This window comes from Nycticebus coucang, chromosome 10, assembly GCF_027406575.1.
Source record: "Nycticebus coucang isolate mNycCou1 chromosome 10, mNycCou1.pri, whole genome shotgun sequence".
Classification (NCBI taxonomy): Eukaryota; Metazoa; Chordata; class Mammalia; order Primates; family Lorisidae; genus Nycticebus; species Nycticebus coucang.
Window position 1 is genome coordinate 99,800,878 of NC_069789.1, and position 20,876 is coordinate 99,821,753.

The window sequence follows — 20,876 nt, forward strand, 5'->3', positions numbered from 1 at the left end:
CCCTTTTTACAGATAAAGAAACTGAAACTCAAATGACTTTTACAGACTGTCAGAGCTGGAAGATTTAAAAATCACCTCACTTTCATAGGTATGGAAACTGAGACTCAGTGAAGTGATCGACTTGACTGAGGTGACAGGCTCATCCAAGGGCATCCTCCCTCCTGGGTGTGCTCTGCACAGCCACACATGGCCTTGCTTCCAAGCAAGCCTTAGGTCTCCACCTTGGACCCAAGAATTCTGATCTCCAAGGGTATTGGTCACCTGCTCACACTCCAGGCGCCATCACTCCACCCCAGGGCTCTGACATCACCACCCCTTGACCAATGAGCGAAGTCCCAGCAATGGGTGAGGACGTGGATGTCAGCTACCTCCCCCACCCCAGGCCCTGTGGTTGCAGAGATGCTCTATCAGGAAGTGGGTTTGAGGAGCTGCACAGCTTCCTGCCCCCCCACCCAGAGCTGAGTGGGGCGAGAAGGGCGAGTGCCAGTCTGGGCCACGAGACACAGCTTCTTGCCAGGGTCCTGGCAGCTTCCTCTTCCACAGCCACTTCCGTGTGGCTGGGTCCCCAGTGGCAGGAGCCACTGCCCCTTGCCTAGGCCACCCTCCACCCCCAGTTTGGAGCCCTGCCCCTCTGGGGCTGGGCCAGGCCTGGTGGCCGGCTGGGATCCTATGGGGGATTGGTAGGGCAAAGGTCTTGGGGGAAAGAGGTGGCTGGGCCAGGGTCCTGGGGCTCTGGCCATGAAGTCTCGGCAGAAAGGAAAGAAGAAGGGCAGCTCGAAGGAGCGGGTGTTCGGCTGTGACCTGCAGGAGCACCTGCAGCACTCAGGCCAGGAGGGTAAGGAGGAAGCTGCTGCAGCGGGTGGGGTGGCACAGAGGTCTCCAGCCTTACCCAGTCTGAGGGGCAGAGGCAGCTCCCAGTGCTTCTGGGGAAGGAGCAGTGGCCTGGGGTCACCATCCAAGAGACCTATGAGCAGGCAAGACAGGAAATGAAGAAGGCTTGGTGGCTCCCTGTGTAATTTTCTGGAAATGGTGGTGAGGGGATGAGAATGTGAGCACCCAGGGAGCAGTGACAGGAGGATGAGAGATTGGAAACCCAGGGGAGGCAGGAACTGACATGAAGGGCAAGTGACCAGGGACAAGAGAGGGAGGCTGAGCTGGCAGGTCCAAGAGAGGAGTGACTGGAGGGGCAATGACTATCCTTGGGTCTGAATGAAAGGGCAAGAGGAGGACCCCAGGAGAGTCTGAGGATGGCGCTTGAGAAACAAGGGGTTTTCCTGGTTGGAGGAGCCCACCAGGCTCTGGCCCTGCTGCAGCCTTGTGGGGCCACAGGAGAGGATGTGGGGTGGGGACAGCCTCCTCCTGCAGTATCCGTGATTCTCCCATTCTCTCAGTGCAAAGGAGAAACAGGTACCAAGTGAGGGCTCAGGGGAGAACTTCTGAAATGGGGAAGAGTGAAAGAGATGGTGTGAGGCCTGGTTTGAAGCTGGTGGGGTGGGTGTGGGGGCTGTCGGTGAGCTCACCCAGCTCCCCTCCTGGGTTACCTTGGGGTGGGCTTTGAAGCCAGCAGGACCAGACACAAAATCAGGCTCGCAACCAGGCCTGGCATGGAGTGTCCACTCAAAACCACTTCTTGATTTGATTTGAAATCAAACCCAGGTATCCTGGCTGCCCAGCTCAGCTTGTTTTGGGACTTGAAGCTTCTCTCTGAGAAGGGCACAGTTCCTCCCTCCCATCCTACCCCACCCCAATCTGTCATTTCCTCTTTGTCGCAGCCTCTGCTCTGAGTTGGGGTGCCTGCAGCAGAGGGAGGGTGATGGTGGTTCCCAGCTCATTTCCTGCTCTCAGCCCTGCCCCTGCACCCCCTACACCTCCTTCCCCTTTTCTCCTCCCTCCAGAGTGGAGGGCCTCCTCCCCACTGACCTCTGTTAAGGGAAAGCCCAAGGAAGAGTGTTAAACAGCTGAAACCAGCTTCTCCCTGCCTTCCTCTTCTCACTGGGTGAGTGGATGTGGTGCAGCTGACAGGGCTTACTCCTCCACAAGGGATTCCTTTCAAGAATGATGATTCTTGGCCAAGGACCACAGGATTTATCTGGAGATGATGTTCTTCTGGCTCTTTGCAAACCCTCAGTTCAATCTTTGCTGGTGCTGCCCTTTCCTGTGGGCCACAAACCAACCCTATCTTGAAACACGGAACCCATAGCCAGCCCAGACCCTCTTCCTAACCTTCCTGGCTTCCGTCTGTGTTCCATCAGAGAGGCACGCTCTCCAGAGAGGATAGACATCTGTTCCTGATAGGATCCTGATCCTAGGTGAATCCCAGAGCAGCACCTCAACAGCACCTCACCTGAGCCCAAGGGTGGAGTGATCTCAGGCATCAGAGCAGCAGTGGTGGCCCCTCTCCTATCCCCAGCTCTTCCCAGTACAGAGTGGTGGAAAGTGGAAGGACAGAGAGAGGCTAGTGATGGCTCCTCTCTTTAACCCAATACCCATCAAAAAAATGAAAGCCCAGGTCAGAGAGATCTGTGTTTCTGGTTAATTTTTCCTCCCTGGTCATTCTGTAGCCCCCTCCACAAACACAACCTTGCTCTAACTCAGCCCTCTTTCCCAGCAATGTGCCCCCTTGTGGGTCTCTTCCTCCCCTAATCCCTATATGTGCTGAGTTCTTCCTTTTCCTAATTTTTATCTTTTGCATATCTCGTTCAGGTTTCTAATTCTTCCGGGTCCCTAAGCTTCAGGCCGTCCAGCCCATTTCCTTCCTTTGATTCCACCATTCCACCATTGTCTCCAGCTTTTATCTCCGACCTCATCTCTCTGATCTCTAAGTCCCTGACTCTCACTTCTCTCTGACCCTGTTTTCTCTTCCACAGTTTTCTCTATGGAGCCATTTCCTCTATTGCTCTGACCCCTTGGCTTTTGACTGTCCTCTCTTAAGACCTTCTCTGGAGATTCAAAATCAGCAGAGAAGGACAGGATGGAGAAGACCTGTTTTGGTGGCTATTCATGTGACAGTTGACCACCTTGAGTCAACAGAATCATGTGGTGCCCCAAAGAGTTAATACAGCATGGGGCACCCCAGACTAGAGTGGCAGCTTGAATGAAAGCCTGCCCCATCTCTGCATTCAGTCCTGAAAACCTTAGGGGATCCTGGCAAAGGTAGCAGGCACTGAAGGAATGGATTGTGAAGTGCAGGGCTGAGACTAGGCTGAGGCAAGAGAGCTGACTAGGGTGCAACATTTTAGGAACAACTCACTCTCAGGGCCCAAGTTACATCATTTTTAAGCAGGCGCTCACTCTCAAGACTATGCGTGGGAGAAAGTGCTTCCTGAAATTTTGCACCTAGATACCTCCCTTATCCCACCCAAGTCCTGGCTGTGGTGTGCAGAGGGACAAAGGGCCTGGAAACCAGGTTATATGAAGAGAGTAGAAAGGTTGCAGTTGGTGGATTTATTGCATCTTTCTTCATCCTGTACTTTTATCATACTTTATTCCACAAAAAGCGTGGGATGACTTCTAAAATTCGAAAGTTCACAAAAATATAAAATAAATGGCTAAAGGAATTAGGTTGAAAAGAAAACAAGAGGAAAAGGAAGACCAGCACCTAGAAATGCATATCAGATGGTCTTATATGGTTCCTGAAGGTGGGCTCTGAGCTCTCTGGTGGTTGAAGAGGTAAATATAATCAGGTACAAAACTTACACGGGCCATAAGAAAAAAATATAATGGGTAGCTTAGGAGAAAGACAGCCTTTTCTGACACTGGCAAGTGAGAGATTTCTCCGGTGTGTCCCAGTTAATAGGACTGAAAGTTTTGTCATAAGCAATATTCTCTATTAAATCTCCAAGAGATGTCACCGACTCTTATAATTGACTGGTTAATTCATTGAGGCATTTAATAAACCTATTGAGGCCGGGTGAGGTGGCTCACACCTGTAATCCTAGCATTCGGGAGGCCAAGGTGGGTAGAGTGCCTGATCTCATGGGTTCCAGACCAGCCTGAGCCAGAGCAAGACCTCATCTCTAAAAAATAGCAGAGCATTGTGGCGGGTGCCGGGAGTCCCAGCTACTTGGGAGGCCGAGGCAAGAGAATTGCTTAAGCCCAAGAGTTTGAGTTTTCTATGAGCTGTGATGCCACGGCATTCAACCCAGGATGACAAAGTGAGACCCTGTCAAAAAAATAATAAATAAATAAACATCTATTGAGTACCTGCCCTGTTTCATCAGTACTGTTTCAACATTGTGCCAGATGCTGGGATGGCATAAACACAAGTCAGAAGGCATAAACACAAAAACTAATGGTCCGATGAGGTGGCTCATGCCTGTAATCCCAGCACTCTGGGAGGCTGAGGTAGGCAGATCACCTGAGCTCAGGAGTTGGAGACCTTGTTTCTAATAAAAATAGAAAAACTAGCCAGATATTGTGGCAGGTGCCTGTAGTCCCAGCTACTTGGGAGGCTGAGGCAAGAGGATCACTTGAGCCCAAAAGTTTGAGGCTTCTGTGAGCTATATGACACCACAGCACTCTACTCATGGTGACAGAGTAAGACTGTGTCTCAAAAACAAACAAACAAACATCAACAACAACAACAACAAGAGGGGACCCAGGATTGAGAGAGACAATATAGCTGTTTTGGACTTTTTGATTTGAATGGTGCCTCTAGCTGGGTGCTGCAGGGTGCCTGCTACTTCTTTGATCCTGTTTTCTTACCTGTAAACTGGAGACAGAAATGACTAATTTACCAGACTGAAAGACAACATATATAAAGCAGTCAGTGCGATGCTTGGCACATAGGAGTTTCTCTCCTGAGTTGACCTATTTGAAGATCTGTCACTAATTTTTGTACTTTCCTATGACAGAACTAATAGCCATGAACTTTCTTATGAGAAGATGTGCTTCAGAATAATTCCCATCAGTACTCTTACATTTTGGTTGCAACAACTAATCATCCTAAATCTTTTGTTGAGTGTTGTGTAAACTCACTTTGAAGATCTGTCCTTGATTCTGCCTCCCCTACCAACTGGATTGCTGCCCCTTTAAAAATTTTGGCATAGCAACTAATAATTACAGAGAGACAAATTTCAGTTCAGCAAAGGTAGAAATTTCTAGCACAGGACTCGTTGGGTAGTCTGGAGAGGCAGTGAGCCCCCCCACCCCACACTGAAGGCTTTATGGCCAGGTTCTAAGATCCGATGGGCAGAGATTCTGTAAAAGAATTGGAGCTGATGACCTGCAAGAATCTTTCTGACAAGATCTTATTCCACCAGCTTTGCCCTCCATCTCCCCAAACTCCCTTCCCCAGTGCTTCCATTTCTCAAACCCATTTCTCTTTCTCTGCCCCATCTGTGTTCCAGTGCCCCAGGTACTAAGGAGCTGTGCAGAGTTTGTAGAGGAGTATGGAGTGGTGGATGGAATCTACCGCCTCTCAGGGGTCTCCTCCAACATCCAGAAGCTCCGGTGAGTCAGATAGAGTGGGAGGGCTCTGTGGCCAGGAGGCCAGGGAGCCACAGGGCCATGGTAAGTATTGCTGTGGAGAGCAGAGAGGATGGTGAGGTGATGTGGGGAGAAGGAGGCAGAAATGCTGGCTGCTGAGTTAGGCAGGAGCTCTAACATCTCAGGAAGGTGGAAACCATGGGCCCACTCCCCCAGCCTTGCACACATGCGCGCGGGTATGCGCGCGCGCTCGCACACACACACACACACACACACACACACACTTCCATATACACCACCTAGACTTCTACAAAATTTACATATTTTTCATATACCATAAAACTCACCATTTAAAAATGTACAATTCGGGCGGCACCTGTGGCTCAGTCGGTAAGGCGCCGGCCCCATATACCGAGGATGGCGGGTTCAAACCCAGCCCCGGCTGAACTGCAACCAAGAAATGGCTGGACGCTGTGGCGGGTGCCTGTAGTCCCAGCTACTCGGGAGGCTGAGGCAAGAGAATCGCTTAAGCCCAGGAGTTGGAGGTTGCTGAGAGCTGTGTGATGCCATGGCACTCTACCGAGGGCCATAAAGTGAGACTCTGTCTCTACAAAAAAAAAAAAAAAAAAAATGTACAATTCAGTGGTTTTTAGTATGTCTACAAGGTTGTGCATTCATCGTCACAATCTAATTACAGAACATTTCATCATCCCCCCCAAAACTGCGTACCCATTAGCAGTCACTGCACGGTTCCCCTTCACCCAGCCCCTGGCAACTCCTAGCCTACTTTCTGTCTCTGTGGATTTGCCTGTTCTGGACATTCCACATAGAAGGGATCATATAATGTGTGACTTTGTGTGTCTGGCTCTTTTCACTTAGAATGTTCTTAAGGTTCACACATGTTGCAGCATGTACCAGTTCTTCATTCCTCTCTATGGCAGAATAGTGTTCCATCATATGGTTGTATCACATCTGTCTATCCATTCATTAGTTGATGGCTATTTGGGTTGTTTTTGACTTTTTTTTTTTTGCTGTTTTTGGCTGGGGCTGTGTTTGAACCCACCAACTCCAGCATATGGGGCCAGCGCCCTACTCCTTTGAGCCACAGGCACCACCCTGTTTTTGGCATTTTGAATAATTCTGCTATAAACACACACACATGTTTCTGTGTTGATGTATATTTGCGATTCTTTTGAGTACATACCTAGAGGTGGAATTGCCAGGTCACATGGTAACTTATGTTGAACTTTTAAAGGAAATGACAAATTGTTTTTCTTAGCAGCTGTATCATTTTACATTCCCACCACCAATGCATGACAGTTCCCGTTTCTATATATCCTTGCCAATAATTGTTACTCTGTGTCTTTTTGATTATAGACATCCTGGTGGGTGGTGAACTGATATTTCACTGTGATTTATATTTGCATTTCTCTAATAGGTAATGATGTTGAACATCTTATCATGTGCTGATTCACCATTTGCATATCTTCCGTGAAGAGATGTCTATTCAAATCCTTCTCTTATTAAAAACATGATTAATTAATTAAAAATATTTTCAGGCCTGATGTGGAAGCTCACACCTGTAATCCTAACACTCTGGGAGGCTGAGGCGGGTGGATTGCCCTGAGCTCACAGGTTCGAGACCAGCCTGAGCACAAGTGAGAGCCTGTCTCTGAAAATAGCCTGGCATTGTGGCAGGCACCTTTAGTTCCAGCTACTTGGGAGGCTGAGGCAAGAGAATCGCTTCAGCCTAAGAGTTTGAGGTTGCTGTGAGCTATTTTGCCATGGCACTCAACCCCGGGGTGATTGAGTGAGACTCTGCCTCAAAAAAAAAAAAAAAAAGAAAAAAAAATATATATACATAAATAAATAAAATGAATAAAAATAGCTGGGTGTTGTGGCAGGAGCCTGTAGTCTCAGCTACTTGGGAGGCTGAAGCAAGAGAATCACTATAGTTTGCGGTTGCCCTGAGCTGTGGCATGAGGGCACTCTACTGAGGGTGACAAAGTGAGATTCTCTCTCATAAAAAACCTTTTTTTTTTTTTTTTAGAGATAGGGTCCCACTATGTTGCCCAGGCTGGCCTTGAACTACTGGGCTCAAGTGATCCTCCTGCCTCCGCCCGCTGAGTAGCTGAGACTGCAGGCATGTGCCACCAGTCCTAGCTGCATGGTTTTTTTTTTTTTTTTTTGTAGAGACAGAGTCTCAATGTACGGCCCTCAGGTAGAGTGCCGTGGCGTCACACGGCTCACAGCAACCTCTTTACTCTTGGGCTTATGCGATTCTCTTGCCTCAGCCTCCCGAGCAGCTGGGACTACAGGCGCCCACCACAACGCCCGGCTATTTTTTAGTTGCAGTTTGGCCGGGGCTGGGTTTGAACCCGGCACCCTCAGCATATGGGGCTGGCGCCCTACTCACTGAGCCACAGGCGCCGCCCGCTGCATGGTTTTTAATTGGATTATCTGTTGTCTTTTTATCATTGAGGTCTAAGAGTTCTGAGTGTTACACCCTCAGCAGATATATGATGTGCAAATATTATCTGCCATTCTCTGAATTGTCTTTACTTTTTTTTTTTGAGACAGAGCCTTACTATATTGCCCTGGGTAGAGTGCTATGGCGTCATAGCTCACAGCAACCTCAAACTCCTGGGCTTAAAAGATTCTCTTGCAGGGCGGCACCTGTGGCTCAGTGGGTAGGGCGCCAGCCCCATATACCGAGGGTGGCAGGTTTAAACCCGGCCCCGGCCAAACTGCAACCAAAAAATAGCCGGGCATTGTGGCAAGTGACTGTAGTCCCAGCTGCTCCAGAGGCTGAACCAAGAGAATCGCTTAAGCCCAGGAGTTGGAGGTTGCTATGAGCTGTGTGAGGCCACGGCACTCTACCGAGGGCCATAAAGCGAGACTCTGTCTCTACCAAAAAAATAAATAAATAAATAAATAAAGATTCTCTTGCCTCAGCCTTCCAAGTAGCTGGGACTACAGGCACCCGCCATTATGCCTGCCTTTTTTTTTTTTTTTTGTTATAGTTGTCATCGTCATTTGATAGGCCTGGGCTGGGCTCAAACCCGCCAGCTCTGGTGTATGTGGCTGGCACTCTAGCCGCTTGAGCTACAGGCCCTGAGGCCTGTCTTCACTTTTTTGATAGTGTCCTTTGACACACAAAGTTTTAGTTTTTTTTTTTTTTTTTGAGACAGAGTCTCATTATGTTGCCCTCGGTAGAGTGCCGTGGTATCACAGCTCACAGCAATCTCTAACTCTTGGGCTTAAGCAATTCTCTTGCCTCAGCCTCCCGAATAGCTGGAACTACAGGCGCCAGCCACAACATTTGACTATTTTTCTTTTTTTTTTGGTTGTTGTTGTCATTGTTGTTTGGCAGGACTGGGCTGGGTTCGAACCCACCAGCTCCAGTGTATGTGGCTGGTGCCCTAGCAGCTGAGCTACAGGTGCCGAGCCAAAGTTTTAGATTTTAATGCTCAATTTGTTTTTTTCTTTGGTTGCTTGTGTTTTGGGTGTCATACTGAAGGAACTGTTGCCTAATCCAAAGTCTTGAAGATTTACATTACATTTCTTTCCACATTACACGTATTCATTTTTGCGTGGATCCCCAAGCATGCTTTAGGTCCATTCCCTACTACCACTGACTCCTGCATAGCCCCCTGCATTGCTGCTCACATCAACAGCAACATCCCTAACATAACCATGTTTGTGCATAGATCCACTTACCCTCACATCCACTTCTACACGTCAACGTACACAACACCTTATAACTTGCTGCTTCACATGTATACATGCCCCAACATTCTCCTTCCAAGTCCCACACATGTTGACTCACTACCTAGTGGAGCCCGTCTCCATAATTTCCACCTTTCAGCACATTACTCCAACCCCTACCACTCCTGACCACTCTGCACCTCCCCAGGCAGGAGTTTGAGGCAGAACGGAAGCCAGACTTGCGGCGGGACGTTTACCTCCAGGACATCCACTGTGTCTCCTCCCTGTGCAAGGCCTACTTCAGAGAACTGCCAGATCCCCTGCTCACTTACCGGCTCTATGACAAGTTTGCTGTGAGTTGAGGGGTGGGTGTGGGTGTGGATCACAGGGCTCCTGGGTGACTGCTTTGGTTTTGACATCCAGGTTGTGTCACATGCCAGGCACAGTCTTAGTGAGGTGGCAGGACAGAGAATGGGCATCCCCCCCAGTATTGGGGGGAATGCCTCCTCCCCAAATCCCCTAGCCCCTGCCACCTCTGCCCCTCTTTTCTTCACTCTCTCTCCATTCATTCTCTCTCCACTGTATCCCCTCCCTCAGGCTTGAAGCCGGCATACACAGTGGGGAGTGAGACTTAGGGAGGCAGAAACAAGATTGTCAGAGCTGGAAAGCCCTTGACAAGCACCCAGATCAGAGCTTCCCTACACTTAGGAGAATGAGAACACTTTTTAGAAGTTGAAATTTCGGGCGGCGCCTATGGCTCAGTGAGTAGGGCGCTGGCCCTATATGCTGAGGGTGGCGGGTTCAAACCCAGCCCCTGCCAAACTGCAACAAAAAAAATAGCTGGGCGTTGTGGCAGGCCCCTGTAGTCCCAACTGCTTGGGAGGCTGAGGCAAGAGAGTCGCATAAGTCTAAGAGTTAGAGGTTGCTGTGAGCCATGTGACGTCGTGGCACTCTACCTGAGGGTGGTACAGTGAGACTCTGTCTCTACAAAAAAAAAAGAAGTTGAAATTTCATCAAGGGTGCCCTTCCATTAACTGTAATTGATGTTGAACATCTTTCAAATGAGAAAACACATGACAAAAATGCGATCCTGAATTAAGTAACGCTTTTTTTTTTTTTTTGTAGAGACAGAGTCTCACTCCATGGCTCTCGGTAGAGTGCTGTGGCCTCACACAGCTCACAGCAACCTCCAACTCCTGGGCTTAAGCGATTCTCCTGCCTCAGCCTCCCAAGTAGCTGGGACTACAGGCGCCTGCCACAACGCCCGGCCATCTTTTGGTTGCAGTTTGGCCGGGGCCGGGTTTGAACCCACCACCCTCAGCATATGGGGCCGGCACCTTACCGACTGAGCCACAGGCGCCGCCCGAATTAAGTAACACTTTTAAAATAAGTTGCATTGGCCAGATGCAGTGGTTCATGCCTGTAATCCTAGCACTTTGGGAGGCTGAGGCAGGTGGATTGCCTGAGCTCAAGAGTTCGAGACCAGCCGGAGCAAGAGTGAGACCCTGTCTCTAAAAATAGCTGAGCATTGTGGCAGGTGCCTGTCGTCCCAGCTACTTGGGAGGCTGTGGCAGGAGAATCACTTGAGCCCAAGAGTTTGAGGTTGCTGTGACCTATGATGCCAAGTCTATCTACCAAGGGTGACAAAGTGAGACTCTGTCTCAAAAAGAAAAAAGAAAAAGAAAAAAAGAAAAACAAACAAATAAGCTGCATTTTACTGAGCACAACAGCATTGAGAGACCCTCAGCAGTAGTGGCACAACACTTGGTTCCCACAGCTATTCTGGGTGAGTGTGGGCTTTCCTGGACACACTGAAGCAACCCCACAGGTTGGGTCCCACTCATGTGTCCCTGAACCAGAGCTTTACTAATGAGCATGTGAAGGCAGGAAGCGGCAGTGAAGGTGCTCAAGTTCATAGAAGCTATGAAGTGGCATAATCAAGATTCGGCTGCTATCTTTTCTAGACCTCAAGTTCTGAGCTCTCTCTATTAAGTTAAGGCTTCTCAGAAGAGGCAGGGCAGGGGCAGCCCAGAACACAGCCCAGATTGCTCCTGAGGGTTTGGTGCAGAACTCTGGGGAGTCAGCAGGGGCACTACTGCGTCACTGGCTCCTGCTTCCTCCCAATCAGGAGGCTGTGGCAGTGCAATTAGAGCCTGAGCGCTTGGTCAAGATCCTAGAGGTGCTTCGAGAACTCCCTGTCCCAAACTATAGGTATGTGGCACTCCCTCCTCAAAGCTCCCACCCCCAAGAGTCCTGACCCCTCCTGACCCCTCCTCCTACACATAGCCCCCCTCTTTCCACTGGGAGCCTTGGTTTATCTCTCCTGGCTCCCTGGCCCAGCCCTACCTCGCTCTGGGTGTTCCCTGCATGACCCCTTCTCCCACTCTCTGCAGGACCCTGGAGTTTCTCATGCGGCACTTGGTGCACATGGCCTCGTTCAGTGTCCAGACCAACATGCATGCCCGCAACCTGGCTATCGTGTGGGCCCCCAACCTGCTAAGGTGGGTGCATATGTGGGGATTCTGGTGGAGGCTAACTTTTGGGAGGCTGCTCCCAGGATGGTGTATAGCTGTGTAGGTGCACTAGACAGGGGCGAGGGGTCTCATGAAGCCCAGTGAGAAAGAAGTGTTCAGGATTATGTTGAATGTGATGGGGCTCACCTATTTGAGTCCTTCCTCTTAGATCAAATCAAGTCCCTAAGGGCAAGGTCTTTTTTTTTTTTTTTAAAGGGTCCACCTATTTGAGTCCCTTCTCTGAGATTAAATAAAGTCCCTAATGGCCAGGACTTACTCTGTTACCTAGGCTAGAGTGCTGTGGTGTCAGCCTAGCTAACAGCAACTTCAAATTCCTGGATTCAGGGCAGCGCCTGTGACTCAGTGGGTAGAGCACCAGCCCCATATACCGAGGGTGGCAGGTTTGAACCTGGTCCCAGCCAAATTGCAACAAGAAATAGCCGGGCGTTGTGGCAGGCGCCTATAGTCCCACCTACTGGAAGGCTGAGGCAAGAGAATTGCCTAAGCCCAGGAGTTGGAGGTTGCTGTGAGCTGTGACGCCATGCACTCTACTGAGGGGTGATAAAGTGAGACTCTGTCTCTAAAAAAAAAAAAAAATCCTGGACTCAAGTGATCCTCCTGACTCACACACCTGAGTAGCTGGCATTACAGGTACCCATGACAATGCCTGGCTAGTTTTTTCAATTTTTTTATTTTTCTTTTTTTTAGAGATGGAGTCTTGCTCTTGCTCAAGCTGGTCTCAAACTCTTGAGCTTGGGTGATGTCTGTGGCTCAGGGTGTAGGGCGCCGGCTCCATATACCAAGGGTGGTGGGTTTGAACCCAGCCCTGGCTAAACTGCAACAAAAAAATAGTCAAGCGTTATAGTGGGCCCTTGTAGTCCCAGCTACTCTGGAGGCTGAGGCAAGAGAATCACCTAAGCACAAGAGCTGGAGGTTGCTGTGAGCTGTGACATCACAGCACTCTATCAAGGTGACAAAGTGAGACTCTGTCTCAAAAAAAACGAACAAGGGCGGCACTTGTGGCTCAGTGAGTAGGACGCTGGCCCCATATACCGAGGGTGGTGGGTTCAAACAAAAAAATAGTGGGGCATTGTGATGGGTGCCTGTAGTCCCAGCTACTTGGGAGGCTGAGGCATGAGGATCTCCTAAGCCCAGGAGCTGGAGGTTACTGTGAGCTGTGTGATGCCATGGCACTCTACCAAGGGCGATAAAGTGAGACTCGGTTTCTACAAACAAACAAACAAACTCTTGAGCTCAAGAGATCCTCCTGCCTTGGTCTCTCAGAGTGCTGGGATTACAAGTGTGAGCCACTGCACCTGTCCAGTGCAGACCCTTTCTATTTTCCTTTGCTGTATCACTGAGCTCAGAGATTGGAGAATGATATGTCCTTGCCATTTTTTTCAGTAAATGTCTTGCGGTCTATTGGAGAACTAGTCTGCATATCACTCACTGTGGTACCAGACAGGTTATGAGAAGTCCTGTAATTTACTATAAATAGGGTATCCTGGCAAACAAAAGAAGTAGAGATTAGTCCTGAGGAGAGTATCCAAGAAGACTTCCTGGAGGAAGGAGCATTTGAAACTCCAAGGCATCATGCATATTGTTGAAAAGGTGGAGATGGTATTAAGGGCATGCAAGGAAGAGGGTATGAGGTATTCTCAGGTAGCATTTGGATGGGCAGGCGTAGTAGGGCTGCAGAGAGAACAACTCCATGTCTCCACAGGTCTAAGGACATAGAGGCCTCAGGCTTCAATGGGACAGCGGCCTTCATGGAAGTGCGTGTGCAGTCCATCGTCGTTGAGTTCATCCTCACACATGTGGACCAGCTTTTTGGGGGTGCCTCCCTCTGTGGTCAGTGTCCTTCCTGACCCTCACACTGTCTGGAGAGTCGCGTTAGTTATAGAGGGCCTTGAAGATCAGCTAGTTCAGTTTCCCTGTTTTGCAGATGGGAAATCTGATTCTTATAGAGAGATATGGGTGATGGTCCCATGGGGACAATCCTGGAGAGATAATGGTGGGTGCAGTCAGGACTACAGTAGGCTTCTTCTGTTGTTCAGGGCATAGTCTGACCTCTGAATCCGCAGGATAGTGGCAGCTCATACCCACCTCCTATCCCAGGGAGGTGTCAATGTCTTGGGATATCCTGGCCTCCTCTGTCCATAAGGACACCCTCTTGAGGAGCTGGACATGGAGGCACTATCTCCAGGGGTCTCTGAGTGTATCCTTAGCCTTGTAGTTGGTAGGGTGATGAAAAGCTGGGTACCCGAGGTTCCTCTCTCAGCTCTGTTCTTCACTGGTCAATTCCTTTTCTCTTCTCAGGTGGTGAGATGGACAGTGGATGGCGATCACTTCCAGGGGCCCGGGTATCAGGCAACCTTGAGGACCATATGCCCAGGTCCCTACCTTACCATCTGCCTAGCATCCTGCAGGCTGGGGATGGACCCCCTCAGATCCGGCCCTACCATACTATCATTGAGATTGCAGAGCACAAGTAAGGCTGCCTTCCTGGGCCCTTCTCCTCTGCACTGATCACCAAGCCCCACCCTGCAATTATTTCTTCATTTCTTGCAGGAGGAAGGGGTCTCTGAAGGTCAGGAAGTGGAGATCTATCTTCAATCTAGGTCGTTCTGGTCATGAGACAAAGCGTAAACTTCCACGGGGAGCTGAGGACAGGGGTAAGTCTGGGGAGGTGGGACAGCTCTGCTGAGCATGTACAAGGCCATGGCTCCACACACATCTCTGTTTTGCAGAGGACAAATCCAATAAGGGGACACTGCGGCCAGCCAAGAGTATGGACTCACTGAGTGCTGCAGCTGGGGCCAGTGACGGTGAGTGTAGGTGTGCTCCCCTCTGTATGTGCTGCATGATCAACAGCAGGGGCCAGTGTGTGTACATGTGGCCAACTCCGTTAAATTATTGGGTGGTGCCTGTGGCTCAGTGAGTAGGGTGCCAGCCCCATATACCGAGGGTGGCGGGTTCAAACCCAGCCCCAGCTGAACTGCAACCAAAAAATAGCTGGGCGTTGTGGTGGGCACCTGTAGTCCCAGCTGCTTGGGAGGCTGAGGCAGGAGAATCGCGGAAGCCCAAGAGCTAGAGGTTGCTGTGAGTCCTGTGACATCATGGCACTCTACTGAAGGCAGTAAAGTGAGACTCTGTCTCTACAAAAAAAAAAAAAAAAATATATATATATATATATATATATATTTAAGGAAAACCTATTATATATCAGCCACAGGGCTGATGCTAAGTTTATTGTGGTGAGCTTGTCATCTAACCTGTGGGGATGTGGGATGAATGTTTGTATACAAAGAGACAGCGTGTGTCTCTCTGTGTGTGTGTGGTGGTTTCCAGTGACTGCATCTGCAGGGAAGGATAGTGACTCCCTAGGTGTGTGTAGTAGGGTAACCTTTGACTGACTGGCTTCATGGAGTTTGTAGTAATGGCCAGAAGAAGCAGGGCCTGGTGCCTTCCAGGCTGTCCAGGCCCAAGAAAGCAGAGAACATTCTTCAGAGCCTTGCTGGGGTGTTTAGGCTCTCAGAGCTTCAGCTCGGGCTTACTTGGCCCTCTCTCTCCTCCACAGAGCCAGAGGGGCTAGTGGGGCCCATCAGCCCCCGGCCTAGCCCACTGCTGCCTGAGAACATGGAGAATGATTCTTTGGAGGCAGCAGAGGGTGAACAGGAGCTGGAGGCAGAAGCACTGGGCGGCACAAACTCAGAACCAGGCACACCACGAACTGGGCGGTCAGCCGTCCGGGGTGGGGGCAGCAGCCGTGCAGAGCGTTGTGCTGGTGTTCACATCTCAGACCCCTACAATGTCAACCTCCCGCTACACATCACCTCTATCCTCAATGTGCCTCCGAACATCATCTCTAACGTCTCCTTGGCCAGGCTCACTCGTGGTCTTGAGTGCCCTGCTCTACAGTACCGGCCAAACCCTGCCTCTGGCCCTGGCCCTGGCCCTGGCCTTGGCCCTGGCCCCCCAGGTAAGGACCCAAAGATTGCCCAGGACTGGAAAAGACAACTAGGACTCCAGGTGGAAGTTCTGATGGTGGATGATCCACCCTAGAAAGGCAGATGCCTCAGCCTTTGAGGCTTTGAGGCAGTTGTCTTTAGTTGCATCCCTGGATTCAGAGGTGGGGGTATCCAATAATATTATCAGGTTGTGTGAAATCTAAGGAGAAGGGATCTCTGGCAGCCTTTAGATCACTAATGTATCCAAGAATGGGGGCCTGTGTCAAACACATACAAGCAGGGATACTAAGTACGAGAGTATGTAATAGATGATTGAAATATAATAGTAACATCAATACTAACAGTTAACACTTGTTGAGGGCTTATCATGTACCAAGGGATGTGTTGCAGGCATTAGCTTGTTTTGTTTTCTCATAACATTATGACATAGGTATTGGTATTCTTAAGGTACATCAGTGCAAACTGAGACTTAGATTAAGCAACTTGCTATTGATTTGGGTAGAAATGACAGAGTTGGAATCTGTTCCCTGCTGTGACTCCAGCTCCTGAAGTGTCACTGGTAGGATATCCTTAGGCATCAGAGGATATCAGGCAAGAATATGTGCTATAGAGCCGAGGTTTTTTGTTTTTGTTTTTTTGAGACAGAGTCTCACTTTGTCATTCTGGTAGAGTGTTACGGTGTCACAGCTCACAGCAACCTAAAACTCTTGGGCTCAAGCAATCCTCTTGCCTCAGCCTCCTGGGTAGTTGGTCCTACAGGCATGTTCCACATGCTTGGCTACTTTTTTCTATTTTCAGTAGAGACTGGCTCTTGCCCTTGCTCAAGCTGGTCTTAAACTCCTGAGCTTAAGTGATCCTCCTGCCTCAGCCTCCTAGAATGCTAGGATTACAGGTGTGAGCCACTGTGCCCAGCTTGAGTTCAAATTTTGGCTGTTACTAATTGGCTGGGTGACCTTGGACAAACTGCTTAATTTCTGAGACTCAGTTTCCTCAATGTTAATGAGGAGAATACCCCCACATAGCAGTTTGTTTTGCAGGGAAAATAAGAAAAGGCATTGTAGGGCCGGGTGCAGTGGCTCACATCTGTAATCCTAGCACTATGGGAGGCCAAGGCAGGTGGATTGTCTGATTGAGCTCATGGGTTTGAGACCAGCCTGAGCAAGAGTGAGACCCCATCTCTAAATATAGCCAGGCTTTGTGGTGGGTTCCTGTAGTCCCAGCTACTTGGGAGGCTGAGGCAAGAGGATCACTTGAGCCAATGAGTTTGAGGTTGCTGTGAGCTGTGACACTATGGCACTCTACTGAGGGTGACAAAGTGAAACTCTGTCTGAAAGAAAAGAAAAAAGAAAAAGCATTGTAAAGTGTACAGTGCAGGGCCCTTGTAGGGGCTCAGTAAAGGTCAAGGATATTGGCCTGAGAGGATCAGCTGTGTGGAGTATCTATGCTGAAAGTGTTTGGCTCCTACCATATAAGTGATAGAAAGGCCTACATCAAAAACAGTCAGGGCTGGCCTTGACCTTTATATTCCTGGAACTACTTCCTCCCTAACAGATGAGAAGTCAGAGGCAAGTCCAGCCCCAGATCCCCCGGCTGACTCAGGCCCAGCAGACCTGGCTCCTGCCCTGGAGGACTCCCTGTCCCAGGAGGTGCAGGATTCCTTCTCCTTCCTAGAGGACTCAAGCAGCTCAGAGCCTGAGTGGGTGGGGGCGGAGGCTGGGGAGGTGGCCAAGGCAGAAGCGGCAGGAGCAGCCTTCTCCCCTGGGGAGGACGACCCTGGGATGGGCTACCTGGAGGAGCTCCTAGGAGTTGGGCCTCAGGTAAGGAGAAGCCATGCTGGGTTTGGGGGTGGCGAGGAATCCTGGGGGTGGACGGGGCCTCCTGGTCCTGAGCCACAGTACTGTGCCTACAGGTGGAGGAGTTTTCCGTGGAGCCGCCCCTGGATGACCTGTCTCTGGATGAGGCACAGTTTGTCCTGGCTCCCAGCTGCTGTTCCTTGGATTCTTTTGACCCCAGGCCTGAAGTAGGGGAGGAAAATGGGGAAGAAGTCTTCCTGAGTGCCTATGATGACCTGAGTCCCCTTCTGGGACCCAAACCCCTGACCTGGGAGGGGGCCGGGAGTCTGGTGGAAGAGGCAGCAGGGACTGAAAAGCAGGCTCTGGGACAGGGTGAGGGAGAGAAGGAGGACCAGGAGGCTCATCCTGGAAGCAGATGGGACATCAGGGAAGAAGCTGAAGGGAGTCCAGAGACTGAGGTAGAGGCTAGAATAGCTGCTGAGGACAGAGGTGGGGCTGTGGGAAGCCAAGAGATGATGGTCAGTTTGAGAGCAGGCAGTGGGACAGGGACAGAGGCTCAGGAAGAAAAGTTTGTAGATCAGAAGGAGGCTGACGGTACAGAGGAGACAAAGGGTGTGGAAGAACCAGGAGGAGACCAGCGTAAAGACAAGGAGAAGGAAAGAGAGACTGAGAGAGAAGAGGAGGTTGCGCAAGGAGAGAAAGCCCAGCAAGATGGAAGGGATCCAGAGCATGGGGCCCAGGAACACCAAGTTGCCAAGGAAAACTGGGAAGTTGTACACAAACAAGAGGCTGAGGGAGGCAGAGAGGATGAGGCCAAAGGGCAGAAGGGAAATGGGGACCCCGAGGAAAGGGAAGACCGAGGAGATGGTGAAGATAGCAGAAGCCCAGGAGCAGCTGAAGGAGGGGCAGGGGAAGTTAGGAAGGAACGGGAGAGTGGAGATGGAGAGGCTGAGGGAGACCAGAGGGCTAGAGCTGACCATTTAAAAGAGGGTACCCTCTCTGAAGTTTCAGGCATAGAATCCCTGGAGGTTGACTGTGCCAAAGATGGCAATACCCAGTCTTCTGAGATGGAACAAGTAGTCTCACAGCCACCTCGGCCAGAGGAGATGGAGCCTGAGGGGCAGCCCAGTCCAGAGGGCTGGAATCTGTGCCCCTGTCCCCTTGGTTCCACTGCTGGTGTGGGCATGCGTCTGGCTTCTACCTTGGTCCAGATCCAACAGGTCCGCTCTGTGCCTGTGGTGCCCCCCAAACCACAGTTTGCCAAGATGCCCAGTTCAATGTGTAGCAAGATCCATGTGGCACCTGCAAACCCATGCCCAAGACCTGGCCGGCTTGATGGGACTCCTGGGGAAAGGGTTTGGGGGTCCCGAGCTTCTCGATCTTCTTGGAGGAATGGGGGAAGTCTTTCCTTTGATGCTGCTGTAGCCCTGGCCCGGGACCGCCAAAGGACTGAGGCTCAGGGAGTTCGGCGGACCCAGACCTGTACTGGGGGTGGGGACTACAGTCTCATCTCCAGAACTTCCCCCTGTAGCATGATGTCTGCCCATTCTTCACGACCCCTTAGCTGTCTAGAGCTCCCATCTGAAGGCACAGAAGGGTCTGGACCCCGAAGTCGGCTTAGTCTGCCCCTCAGAGACCCTCAGCCCCCTGACCCCCTTTTGTCCCCTCAGCGCAGATCATATGCATTTGAAACACAGGCTAACTCTGGGAAAGGTGAGGGACTATGATTAGGACCAGAACCCTGGGCAAAATGGACCAGTATATTGTCTTGAATCTCTAGGGTCCCTGACTAGCTGTTTCTTCTGCAGCCCAAGCAGCTGTAATGCCCAACTCTATAGACTCTGGCTCTCTCAGTTTCCCTTTTGACTGTGGGAGGCACTGCCTTGGTTGGTTTACTTGAGATTGTCTCAGACACAAAGCACTTATCTCTTAGGAGATTCCCAAGAAAGTCACCAAGATCCTATTCCTAGGGAGTGGGTTCATTGGCCAAAGGAAACATAGGGTAGGCAGAAAATTTGAGTTTCTCAAAGTGAGGCAGGAACTTGGAAGTTCCTGCCCTCCTCTGAGGCTGTGAATTTCTCTTCATTGACACTTAGGGTAAAGATGGGAGGACAGTCCCAGATCAGAGCTTTCCATATACTTCTAGAGTTACCCATCCTTGTTCTATAACTTAACACTCAGATACCTCCCAGTCCTTCTAGCTTCAGATCAGTTGTCTGATCAGTTGTCCAGAAAGGTCTTTGAAGCTCTAGGTGTTTGTTAGAGGGACTGGACCCCTCTTCAGCTTCCCTACCCTCTGTCTCTAGGTGCCTCTGGAAGAGAGATCTTGCACAGAACTCTCTGGCCTCTCATTTTCCCTTTGAAATAACTTCCACCTATTTCAGGAAAGGGGAATGGTGTTCTTCATCACCTGGGACTGCATCTCCAGACAGGCTGGGGTCATGGGTCCCATTCTAGTAAGGATCAATGTCTCAGAATAAAAGCTGTATTTTTACATTTAGTGTGGAGTATTATCATTTTTATTAAAGTTTGGGTGACAGGTGTCATATTTTCAGGTATTTGTACAAATGCTATGTTTGTTTCGTGCTGTTTAGGTGTTCTTCCTCTTAGTTGTTGTCATGGAGACCAGGGGCTAGAAACTAGAGCTAGGTTCATAGTGGTCAGGAAATAGGGAAGAGAAACTTATATTTACATAATGCTTATTATGTGCCAGGAACTAGGCTAAGAATTCTATATACACAGAATCTATACCCTTGGCTGAAGGTTGGTACTTTATGCCTGTAATCCCAGCATTTTGCAAGCAGAGGTGGAAGGATTACCTGAGGGCAGGAATTTGAGACAAGCCTAGGCAATGTAGTGACACCAATGATAATAATACATTAGCCAGATGTGGCGGCTGGCACTTGTGGTCCCAGCTACTTGGGAGACTGAGGTAGGAGGTTTGCTTAAGTCCAGGAGTTTGTGGCTATTGTGAGCTGTGATCACACCACTGCACTCCAGCCTTGGGTACAGATCAAGACATCCATCTCTTGATCTGCAGACTGGGTGAAGTGGCTCACACCTGTAATCCTAGCACTATGGGAGGCCAAGGCAGGTGGACTGCCCTGAGCTCACAGTTTCAAGACCAGCTCTGAGCAAGAGCAAGAACCCATCTCTAAAAATAGCCAGGTGTTGTGGTGAGTGCCTATAGTCCAAGCTACTTGGGAGGCTGAGGCAAGAGAATCGCTTGAGCTCAAGAGTTGGAGGTTGCTGTGAGCTGTGACACCATGGAGGGTGACATAGTGGCACTATATGGAGGGTGACAAAGTGAGACTCTGTAAAAAAGAAAAAAAGATCTATGCATCTATGCCCTTGATTTTATTCAATTCACATAACCACATAACAATTTTGTAAGGTTTGTACTGTACTGGTATCTTCATTTTACATATGAGGAAATTAGACTCAACTAAGTCAAAATGTTCTCA

The 20,876-nt window shown here is 49.9% G+C and overlaps 1 protein-coding gene across 4 annotated transcripts; it reads left to right on the forward strand.

The window, feature by feature from the left end:
* The first annotated feature begins 392 nt into the window (after positions 1-392).
* On the forward strand, positions 393-19,906 carry ARHGAP30 (Rho GTPase activating protein 30). 4 transcript variants are annotated; one of them, XM_053608273.1, is made up of 12 exons: positions 393-835; positions 5,349-5,451; positions 9,344-9,488; positions 11,264-11,346; positions 11,529-11,636; positions 13,372-13,499; positions 13,968-14,139; positions 14,220-14,323; positions 14,399-14,476; positions 15,229-15,630; positions 17,171-17,436; positions 17,529-19,906. In XM_053608273.1, the coding sequence occupies exons 1-12, from the start codon at positions 739-741 to the stop codon at positions 19,137-19,139; spliced, it is 3,297 nt and encodes a 1,098-aa protein (XP_053464248.1). In that variant the 5' UTR covers positions 393-738; the 3' UTR covers positions 19,140-19,906. The 4 variants fall into 4 exon arrangements, with proteins under 4 accessions (XP_053464248.1, XP_053464249.1, XP_053464250.1 ...); XM_053608274.1 differs by lacking the exon at positions 393-835 and adding an exon at positions 1,514-1,996; XM_053608275.1 differs by lacking the exon at positions 393-835 and adding an exon at positions 1,514-1,996 and having other exon boundaries at positions 9,348-9,488.
* Positions 19,907-20,876: the final 970 nt, after the last annotated feature.

Excerpts from the sequence above, each read along its gene's own strand:
- ARHGAP30 (XM_053608273.1), top strand. The coding sequence starts at position 739 with ATGAAGTCTCGGCAGAAAGGAAAGAAGAAGGGCAGCTCGAAGGAGCGG. Across the intron at positions 9,489-11,263 it reads GGCTCTATGACAAGTTTGCT|GAGGCTGTGGCAGTGCAATT; the intron begins GTGAGTTGAGGG and ends CCTCCCAATCAG. Across the intron at positions 11,347-11,528 it reads CTCCCTGTCCCAAACTATAG|GACCCTGGAGTTTCTCATGC; the intron begins GTATGTGGCACT and ends CACTCTCTGCAG.